This window comes from Thunnus albacares, chromosome 2 (genome assembly GCF_914725855.1).
Source record: "Thunnus albacares chromosome 2, fThuAlb1.1, whole genome shotgun sequence".
Taxonomy (NCBI): domain Eukaryota; kingdom Metazoa; phylum Chordata; class Actinopteri; order Scombriformes; family Scombridae; genus Thunnus; species Thunnus albacares.
In genome coordinates, this window is record NC_058107.1 from 25,040,764 (window position 1) to 25,052,027 (window position 11,264).

The 11,264-nt window shown below is 43.0% G+C and overlaps 1 protein-coding gene across 1 annotated transcript; it reads left to right on the forward strand.

The window, feature by feature from the left end:
* Nucleotides 1–1,450: 1,450 nt before the first annotated feature.
* gadd45ga (growth arrest and DNA-damage-inducible, gamma a) lies at nucleotides 1,451–3,125 on the forward strand. Its single transcript, XM_044374697.1, has 4 exons — nucleotides 1,451–1,589; nucleotides 1,702–1,803; nucleotides 1,918–2,128; nucleotides 2,286–3,125. Exons 1-4 carry the CDS (start codon nucleotides 1,537–1,539, stop codon nucleotides 2,397–2,399), a joined length of 480 nt encoding a protein of 159 aa, XP_044230632.1. The 5' UTR covers nucleotides 1,451–1,536; the 3' UTR covers nucleotides 2,400–3,125.
* The last annotated feature ends 8,139 nt before the right edge of the window (nucleotides 3,126–11,264 follow it).

The following is an 11,264-nucleotide window of genomic DNA, read 5'->3' on the forward strand; positions in this document are numbered from 1 at the left end:
GCCTTCGATCTGTCTGAAAAGCGAATGATGTTGAATGTAAACACATGCAGTCTCACTGATAAGATAAATTGGGCTGAAAAGCCACTGGCCGCGGCACGTGGCGCCTTTGGATAGGGGGCCTCGCGCATCTGTCGGGCATCTGCCGCAGGGCAATGAATGGAGGGGGGTAATAAAAAGTGTGAGACGCACGCACACACATACACTCATCCTCCAGCCCCATGAAAGGACTGGGGGCAGGTGGAGGACGTGAGTATTGTTGTAACACAAAGTCGCCCCTTTTCTCCGTGCAGAAGCGACACGCGTCAAGACAGACTGGCAATTAAGTTTCCTTTTCAACCGGGCGAACAAAAACTGGCGTGTGCCGACCACAAGCTGTTTTGGTCACTCCTGTAAAACACGTCGCCATCAGGAAATCTTAATGGCTTACAGGCATGCAGATCTCGGACACTTCTGTAACTTCCAGACAGGACAACACGTTGAGTAACAGGCTGGTAGGATGCACGCGCGTGCAGGTGCGCCAAGCTGTTCATCAGTTGCACGGCAAGGCCAGACAGGGAAAGTTTGGATAGGCTATATTTGTATCAGACCAGTGATTCACCAAGCTAGGGGGAAATCCAGTCCTTAAAAGATTGTTCCAGAGTTAATCATGGAATAGTTTCATTTGACTTTTGATTCCACTACCCACTGTAAAGATCCGGCAAATTTCCTTTGACTAATCAGTACATTCAATTACACTGTCACCTGCGGGCTTGTGATTAGATTGAGCTATTGGTCTGATATGCCGTCTGATTTTATAACTGTCATGGGAAAACATCACTTGGCACAAAACAATTATATAACCTGCAAACATAAGGCAGCGCTCCTGTTATTCAATGATCAAGTAGTACATAACACAGTGAATAAACATGACTTCCACCTGTCATCATCATCATGCAAATTATTGCCTCGGGACATTTTACATCAATTAGGATGTTCTTTTTTTTAATCAAATCATCATATTCAGTTTAGTCTTATTAAGCCCGTAATACCACATGATTTGTGCATTAAAGCTAAATGTAGGTCATACATAGGCTATGGCTCCATTTACCAAAATATTATCGACTGTGTAGAGATGTGGGAGGGGGGGGGGGGGGGGGGGTTCAAGCTTTCTTACTGTTTGCAGTGACTCTGAAATCCATCGTAAACAGGACTTTTAGTTTTTGTTCATTGTGGTGATGTTGGATGTTGACAAAGCAAGGGGGAATTGGTAGTGGGTGGGGGGGATTTCTTGAAAGGTTGTAATCTTGCCCCACGTGGGGTTGTCAACATGTTCAGCGTAACTACCCAGGGACTTTTGCTTTCCTCACTCGCGCTGCTCTGAGCCAATGGTAGGAGGCAAGAGCGGAAAAGACCGCCCCTTGCCGAGAAACCACGCTGACCTGCTATAAAACCACCCACAGCCTGTTCCGAGCTCAGAATAACGCAAGAGACTTTATAGAGAACTAAACAACCCGTTTCTGTTCACTGCAAATCCCCGATCGCGCTTGGATTATAACTATGACTCTGGAAGAGATCCGCGGACAAGAAAGCACAATGGAACACGCAGATAGGTAAATATTTTACACACGGATACGACATTATTCAATATGTTGGTTCAATTCTTTAAATATGTTTATCAAATTGTGCGCAGTGTTCTGATGTGTATTTTTTCGTTATTTAAAGGGTGCAAAGTGCAGGCGCAGCCCTGGAGGAGCTGCTGGTCGCTGCTAAGAAGCAGGACTACCTGACAGTTGGAGTTTATGAATCTGCTAAAGTCATGAATGTGTAAGTATTGCAATTCGTGAAATGTTTAATTACAGTTGACATTTTTGAAAAATAATATATCAAGCATAAGCATGTGTGAATATTTTCTGACCACCGTTCTCGTCTTTCCCACAGTGACCCAGACAGCGTGGCATTCTGCGTCCTCGCCACCGATGAGGAATACGAGTGTGACATTGCTCTTCAGATCCACTTCACCCTCATCCAAGCTTTCTGCTTCGACAACGACATCAACGTGGTGCGCGTCAATGATATCGAGCGCCTGGCAGACCTCGTGGGCGCAGACGAGACCGGCGATTCCAAGGACGCACACTGCATTCTTGTCACGGTATGTTCCGGGAGCACCCACTCAGTCAGTGTGAATCATGCATGCATCACACCTCTGTCTGAGTAGTCTACACTCACTGCCAAGTTACTGCATGTCTGCACAGCATGTATTTGCTGCAGGTGTTCTGACTCTAAATGTATTTTTTCTTTCATTTCAGAGCCCCAGTGCAAATCCATGGAAAGATCCTGCTCTGGACAAGCTGAGTCTGTTCTGTGAGGAGAGCCGCAGTGTGTATGACTGGGTGCCCACCATCAGCCTCCCAGAGCGCTGAAGTAACATTCCCCTGACAATGCTTCACATGATGATGATGAAGATGATGATGAAAAGAAAGTCAAGGAGCTGGGCTTCAGTTGGGGATGTCTAGCCTTTCTGCCTCACTTGTCTGGATTAAGAGGCCATGGCTGCAACCCCCCTGCAAGAATGCACCCTTCCAGTGCATTCTGGGTCAGCACGTTGGTTCTTGGATTACCCTGAGGAAGGGTTCAAGTTCAGAGGTCAAGTGAGGACTGGGTCACGTGTGTGTGGACTGGTCTGATGGACACTCAGAAGGAGTTGGACTGTGCTGCAAAGTACAGGAAGAGATGATTTGTGATGACCCAGTGACTGCCCTAGATAAAAGGCATCAGGGTACTGAGCATAAAGGTCACAGAGAAGAAGACTGTGCAAGAAATGGACTTATGAAAGTGTGGAGGCTGTACTGAATCTCATCAGAGGGGAATAAGAAAGATCCTGATCCTGAAGAGAGTATCTGAAAATGACCTAATGGACTTCACTTTTCTTTTCCAGTGCAGCTATCAGGAGGTTCTCGGAATAACCTGAGACTTTTTCTTGCAAATCCTGATTTGAGCTGTATCTGTACCTGTGAGCAAACTTGAGAATAACACATTTTCATGGACTATGATTTTTATTTTCAAATACGCAGACAAAGCAATGCAATATTGATTTGAAGTGTACACATTTTTAATGTTTTGTGAATAAACATTTGAAATCAAACTCGTCCTCTCTTGTCAGAAATGTTATTTCTCCTATGCATTGAACTTTGCAGACCCTTGGGACTCATCAAACCTATGGGTACTGAGGATGCAGCAGAGTGTGAGAAATTGGCAGATTGTGCAGATAAAGAGGTATCCGGACATGACATCAGCTATACAGTACCAGAGAAGAAGTAAAGAGTAAAATGTGGGTGGCAGACAGGAAAAAAAAGATCAAATGATTAGGTGGCAGTGAGAGAGATTAAGTTGCGAGTATGAAAAAGTACAGCAGTTATTCAACATAATGATGCTTGTAACATGTGCTCTTTCCAGGCACTGACCTTTTTTCGCTCATAGACCAGCTGCCTCATGTGACAGCTTGCACAATCGCTGCAGCCAGAATGAAGGCCGAGGCTGAGGGGCTTGCAGGAGAGAGCTTTCTTTTGTTTTCTGTGCACTGCACTGGCAGCTGGGGTCAGAGAGGTCTGTGTGTCAGTGGGTACAGTAGTGTGCTTAGTTGTATTTTTGTGCATTCAAGTGGAAATGGGAGGTTATATTGTAATAATAACCAAATTTGCTCTGCAGTACAGCACTGAGGTTAAACTTCACTTATCAGAGTTACACTGTTGGGAAATCTAAAATATCGCTTAAACTTGGTTTGCATGCATGAAAGGTTTAATCAATCATGCAGTGGCTTACAAAATTCATGCAAACCATTAGGCAATGCATATGGGGAAAGCAGTGAAACGTAATGCATTTTGTGTTTCTTGTAGACGTGCATGCACAAGCACGTGCCATCATACCATAGAAAATGAACTGGAATTGAAGCTGAGCCATAGCGGAATAAGGGTCAAGCAAGATCATCAGTAGCAGGTTGGGGAAGTGTATAAGTGTTGTGGTTGGCTCTGAGTTGAAGCTGACAGTAAAGGGCTGGCCCACATCAAAGAGATAGCAGACTTCAGAGGAACTTGTCTCATTTTTCTTGGCAGCACCTCGGTCTCCAGCCAACCACTAGCCATACCATGCATGTGCACACGCATGAATACACAGGTGCACACACGCACAAACAGAAACATGCACCTGTATGTACACAGTCGCACACATACATGCTCACAGCTACACCCACTCGGTCTGCTAAGACTGATGTCAGGTAATTGTTCAGTGTTCTAAGAACAGAGGAAGCTTTACTCAGACAGAATTATAAAGAACAAAGTATAGAAATGTACTCAAGGGACTTTCCTTGGGCATTAATTTCTGCAGTTGTAGGTATGGAAAAGTCAAATAAATTACCATAGATGCTGACAAAAAGAATCATTTTCTTGCATGCACTGTCAAAACTGAAACTAGATTGTACAGTCTTGTGAGAAATTAGTTTGAAAACAAATGTTACACTCAGCAGTTAATTATGGTTGCTGCACAATGGACTGATCAAACATATAGCCTAAATATAGAAAGTGAAAGTTGAAGTACAATATCTTGTGCAAATTACCTATAAAAGTCTCAGCCAGCTCATAGGATTGGGACACATTTTAAAAGTTCATTATTACTATCAAACTAAAAAGGCAAAGCAAAAATGTTTGGTACTTTTTGTCTATGCAGGTCAATTGTATTCAGGAAGCATTTTCTGTATTCAACCATGAAAAGAAAAGACTATCAGCAACAATAGCAGTGGCAATTGTATCTAATCTTGACCTGTTTTGGAAAAAAAGCTATATTTAATGCCCCAGATAAGACCCATTTTCTCAAGAATATAAATGTTGACTGTTTCCTGCATCAAGTAAAAAAAAAAAGTAGCATTGACTAAGTGTATTGAAATAACGATTAAGCGCTAAGTGTAAATCCTTGACCTACTTTGGATAAAGTTACATTGGTGGTCTTCGTGATAGATCAGATTCTCATTTGTGCTCTCTAAAACCTAATTACTCCATGTCTGCATTACTCAGGTCTACATTATCTGCCATCTCAACCCTAATGTCTGCAGTGGCAACTCATGCAAGCTGTATGCAAGACTAAAAAAAAACAATATGCCTGTTATTTTCATGCTATGTTCCTTTGGCTGCAGGTGTATGTGGGCCAGTGGAGAAGAAAAACACTCAGGCTACTGGAAAGGGCTTCTTGCTGTTGCTGCTAGTATGGAGTTAACAAACATCTCCCTGTGTTGGCTGTTGTGCCAAAGCCTGGAGCAACAGTCCAGACTGTCGAGGCAGCCCGACTGTCTGCATGAGGTCTGAGCCAGAGATCCAGAGCTATGATAGACTGAAAGGGAGGGAGTGAGACCAGACAGATGTGTGCTCTGACTTACAAACATTAGTTTTTTCAACTGTGACACAGAAAGATGGTATACATCAGGCAAGAGAACACTCCAGAGTGCCATCCAGACTGTTTTCTTTTTCGTCCAGTATGAATAGCTCATAATGAGTATATTCAATTTATTCTTCATTGAGGTACTATTACAGATGCAAAATGCTGATTAGAGGACATTCTAACTTACCTTTTCAACAATTTGTAAGGTATATGTGGGAGCAGAATTAGTTAGAGAGTGAAATTAAAAGCGCATAAATGACAAAGCGCTAAAACTGGCCATCATTGTCATTGAGGGCCACACTTTTGTGTTTACCATCTTTTTATGGTCTGGTCTACTGAAGCAAATGCTGCAGTCCTTGTATTAGAAACAACTACAGACACACTAAAAAGGCTTCTGTTGTTATCAGCATATTTTGGTTGTTATCGAAAAGTTCTCTTTGCAGATTAAAACGCCAAAGCAGTTAAATCTACTTCTATTGGACATGTGCACAGACCACTTGAGCGGCAAGCCAAAGAAGTAAAAAAAAATCTTCCTTTGTTTTGAGTGAAAGTCAGGGGTAGTTGTGAGTGTATTAGGCTTTTGTTTGCAGGTGAAATTGAGGATCTCAGAGCTATATGGTATTGTTAATGTTGAAGGATAAGGCGATTTTCTATATTTTTGTCATTATCAACAAATCTCATGTTTAGAGCCAAACCAATAATGAATTGATCCTACTTACAGATATTGTGTGTATCCAGAGTCCGATACGTCGTATTCCTCGGTGCCGTAGACCTCTGTTGTTATCCAAAAACTACTAAAAACATGTCAGTGAGCCACACCGCTGCACTGGGTGACATGTTCCCTCGTCCCTGAAGACAGCGGCTACTGTTTGTTTAGAAACCGCTACAAAGACTAATAACAGCGATCAAATTTTCAGTCTCAGGAGAGAAGTTCAGTGTAAGGCAGACGCTACTGTGCATGAGTGGGAACACACTTCTGTTTATAGTGCTTTGCTAGCTCGTAGTGCTACATATCACAACTTCTTGACTTTGTGCTACATTGTACATTGTAAATAATTTTAGTATAAAGTCAAGAGATTGTGATATGTAGCAAAACAACTTATAAATTGGAATAAGATACATCAAGCTTTGGATACACACACAATATTTGTAAGTTAGCAATCAATTGCGTGTTTGGCTCTGCGCATGAGATTTGATAACAATGAGAAAAATATAAAAAATCCCCCGCCATATTCTTTAATAATGTATGCCTTGCCTACAAATATTGAGAGAGTTCCACAATGTTAATGCTTTAGCTAGTAAAATGTTACTGTGACATTGTACAGTATTAATACTTAAAGTACCAGTGTGTAGGATTTAGTGATACCTAGTGGTGAGGTTGCAGATTGCAACCCCCCTCCCCCTCCCCTTCCAAGCGTGTAGGAGAGCCTATGGTGGTTGCGAAACTTGTGAAAAACGTGAAAGGCCCTCTTTAGAACCAGTGTTTGGTTTGTCTGTTCTGGGCTACTGTAGAAACATGGCGGTGCAACATGGTGGGCTCTGTGGAAGAGGACCCGCTCCCCATTGTGGATATAAAGTGTTCATTCTAAGGTAACAAAAACACAGTAATTCTTATTTTAAGGCGATAATACACTCATTGAAACATACTTATGAGTATTATATTCCATCTCTGCCAAGTCCGCTCTGTTAGATGGCACTAAATCTTACACACTGCACCTTTAATGCTTTCTGTTTGTCTATTTTAACTCTGGTGAAATGTTACAGTATGTGCTTTCATATTGGCATACCCAAAGATTCCCAGACTTGTGGTTCATCTGTAAATCTTAAACGTTTCACTGGGACTTTGGTAGAGTGATACTCCACCCTTCCCAGAGCCATTACTTTCATGGGGAACTGTGGTCCCTTCTTCCCATTCCCTGCTCCATCTCACTTACAGTAACCACAGCAAGATGGGATTACATGATGAGCTGGCAGGCAGCATCCCCTCTCACCCCACCCAGCTCTAACTCTCTCTCTCTCTCGTGTGGCCAGATTGGTACCATGAGCTCATGGTCCAGCTGGCTCTGGCAGGCTGTAGAGAGAGATAGATGGATGGCTGGTGTTGGGTATCTCTAATCTAAGTATGTCACTCACTGGAGAAATGAGCTGCACCCTAGCTGCCTCTGCTGTTGTGTTGCTCAACTTACAGTGAGTTCACCCCTCAGTGGCCTGGTGGTGAGCCAGCACAATATGCAACTTTCAAAAGTTCTTAGATTTACAGTGCAGGGAATTTCTCATCGCTGCGGTGGCCCGGGGTGTTTCCAGCAAAACAACAGGTACACACACTGAAGCTGCTGTTTGTCAAGAGTCCCTATCACTCTGTCAGTATGACCTGACACCGGTGGTTTTTGAGTATGTGGTTGTGGTTAGGCTGAGGTAGCTGTGAATGTCGAGGCATACATATGAACACATACACACACCTGGGCGATGACCACACCACACTGAGAGGGATGAGATCAGAAGTAATGATCGCGGTTGCTTTTCTGTAGAGCCTGTAATCAGAGTGAGTAAAACAGGTGTGTGTGAGCCAAGGGGAGGGTGACCAGGTTACAAACACACACACACACACAAACACACACACACACACACACACACACACACACACACACGCACACACGCACACACACACACACGCACACACCTGACCTACACTTAGAGATCCACTGTGTCCCCTTGGGTGGTAGAATGACATACACACATCAGGTCATTGCAGATGAGGTCATGACACACAGTTAACTGTTGTTAATGTATCTGGTCAAAACCAATGAGACAATTGTCATAAATATATCAGCTGCTCAGAGGGAAGGTTTATTCATTTGGAAGACATCTGTGAAGGATACAGTCATTTGGATGTTTGTTTTCAAATCGGTACAGTGTGTCTGCAAAAAATTGCCCTGGGATTGCATCAGTGTGTTTGTTCAGTAGCACCTGAATGGGTTGAGTGGATGAAATGTTTGATTTCTGAGCATAATGTCTACATTATTAACATAAACAAGAGTATGTGTGTGCCCTCATTACCTTTTTGACATGAAGCCTCGGTCACAGGGGGTATAAATATATTATATGAGCCTTGATAGTAATGACCTTAAGTAAACCTTAACCTTTCTTTATCCTGCCTCATGGTATTTAACAAGAAGTGATCACCATCAAAACAAACATGCAAAACAGTTAAAAACAAGAAAACACTTTGAGATGAGTAAACAAGTCACAGTCTTGAACAAATCAAGAATGTGACTCAAGTCCACTATGAGTGATATGATGCCTACTGCATTCATCAATGAGGCTGGGGCTTTGGATTTGGCTCTTTACGTAAGCTACATTGAGATAAGTGTGAAAGGCAAAGGATATTTCAGGACAAGAAGCCACTCAGAGAGTTCAGAGTCTCAGAGTGTCACTTGAATTGTTCTAGCACAGGAATGAGCAAATAGAGAACAAGCCAAATATAGTTTAAAATACTTTACAACAAGGCCTCCGAGTTTGCTATCAGTAACTAAACAATAGTATTTAATGTAAGAATGCATTTTATTTCTCACTCATGCTTTCTCCCTTATTTCCCTGTCTGCCTCTGCATTCTATTCATATTTTCTAGTTTACTGTGGCTGCCAGACTGGCCGAGGTGGGGCGATGCTAAGTGATTTGCCAAATATGGGGAGCAGCCTGTAACCTCGGCGGGGCTGACACATTACTGACATAGCTGAGCTTATCCTTCCAGAAGCACATGTACTCGAAGCCATGCCAGGAATCCCCACTCATAGCCTGAAATCCTCAAGTAGAGCAGCAGGCCGGAAGGTACAGCCATAGAAGCACAGCCTGGAAGAGGAGGAGACATGAACTAATACTGCCGTCTACACAAATACAGACAGACACACAGACATACAAATAAAATGTGAGGACGTTGGAAGCTATTTGCTCATCTGATGCTAGAGTCTCAGCCCTGCCCTGGCATGCAGACTCAGACTGCAGAGCAGACAGGATGAGTGGGTTGATTGGAGGATAGATAGAAAGAGTGTAAAAAGAAGAGAGAGACACATTGCGCGGGTGGTGGAGATTTCAAATTCCATCACGCTGATGTGTAAGATTTTTTTTAGGCTTTGCAAAGTAGCATCTGAAATACCAACACTCATTCTTACCCACGGGGATTGTTTAAATCAAGAGAGATGGAGCATACACACATGTGCGCATACACGGAGAAAATAAGGAGAGAAACAGGAAGACGTTGTCCAGATAGTTTTAACTGTTTAGTCACATCAGGATTTCTTTGCAAGCATGAAACAATCTGGCAATAAAAAAGAAACGAAAGAAGCCGTTCTTTCTTTTAAGTTCGTAGTGGTTTGGTACAGCCAGTGGAAAGGTGTCAAGGCAGCATGACATTTTTTCTAAGAAAGAGGGTGAGAGAGATAGAGAAGAGAGAGGAAAAAAGGAGACAGAGCACAGCGACAGAGTAAACAGTGTGTCTGCCAGCCTCTCTACTTTCAGCGCACATGCTAATTAGAAACCTCGAGAGAGGTCGGGCAACCAGGGACATGGCCTGCCTTGACACAGAGAGAAAAGAAGGGGAGGTGAAGAGAGGAGAAGATGTCAGGAGATGAAGGGAACAGAAGAGTCAGAGTAGATAGATAAGTAAAGAAAAAGGGCATAGGAGGATCCTGACGAAGGCCTTGTTTGCTTGCGGTGTGTCGTCACTCGGTTACGGGTCAGGGTTATTGGGGGAATGATGATGCAGCAGCTCCTAATGACAGCTCCTGCTCATGCACAAACAAGTTGGCTTTCTTTGACAGCTTGTGTGTGGCTGTGTGTGTCGGTAGAATACGAATACGCTCAAAATGTGCACATACACAAATATATAGGTATGCAAGATAACAAAAGCATGAGATAACCTTTGTGAAATGGTTAAAGATTAAGTTGACCACAACATGTTTTCAGGTTTCTTATATGCAATGTGAGGCTAACATGCTTTAAAAACATGCTCCTTGAACCACTAAGGTGTTGCATAACAATGTCAGATCTGGGCTGACTGACCATGTTCTTGGCAACATATCTTATCTCATGGTGCCTCTACTCTAACAACAGCCTCTGAACACTCACTGACAGATCAAAACAAACAGCAGCTGGCTAGATGTCCATACACTTTGCCTTAACTGACAGCAGCAAAGAGGAACAATGAGACTTCATTGCGATGATAAACATAGACCAAGCATGATTTGTTGTTACAACACCAATGAACTAGAGTCATGAAGAAAAATATAGAGAAGAGTTTAATTTGGAGTTATTCCAATACACGAGAGAACATTCAAAAGTCTTCATGCTGTAGCACGATGTGCTGCATTTCAATTTCAAATTTCCCCCAAGAGGATGATTTGAAAGCGCAATTAGAATTTTGCACAGGGTACAAAAGGAGAGAGACATGTTTTTCAAGGACTTTTCAAGGGAGTGATGCAATTGCCCCTCTTCCTTGCACTTCGTTTTTTTTCTTAGCAACATACCGTACTTAACCTAGTAACACACTGAGGGTGCATGGCAACAGGGGTTCAATTTATCCCGCCTCCTCTCTCTTTCTCCTCCCTGTGCATTTCTCTGTGCCACCATGAGGCAGTATACCTTTACATCTAAACAAGCCTGTGTTTATGTGGGTACGCTGCATTTGATGAAAAACAAAAATAAGCTCTTTTTGTTTTGCCGGTGTTACTTAATCTGTAGGAATGGAGGGACAGGCATAGGGAGAACGGGGGAGGGGGGAAGGGGCTGTGCTCGCAGGCCCAGCTACCAGCCAATCACATAGCAGGATTAGCTTGAGGCAGGCATAAACACGAGTTGTTGCTGTT

Excerpts from the sequence above, each read along its gene's own strand:
- gadd45ga (XM_044374697.1), top strand. The coding sequence starts at position 1,537 with ATGACTCTGGAAGAGATCCGCGGACAAGAAAGCACAATGGAACACGCA. Across the intron at positions 1,590-1,701 it reads ACAATGGAACACGCAGATAG|GGTGCAAAGTGCAGGCGCAG; the intron begins GTAAATATTTTA and ends CGTTATTTAAAG. Across the intron at positions 1,804-1,917 it reads TCTGCTAAAGTCATGAATGT|TGACCCAGACAGCGTGGCAT; the intron begins GTAAGTATTGCA and ends TCTTTCCCACAG.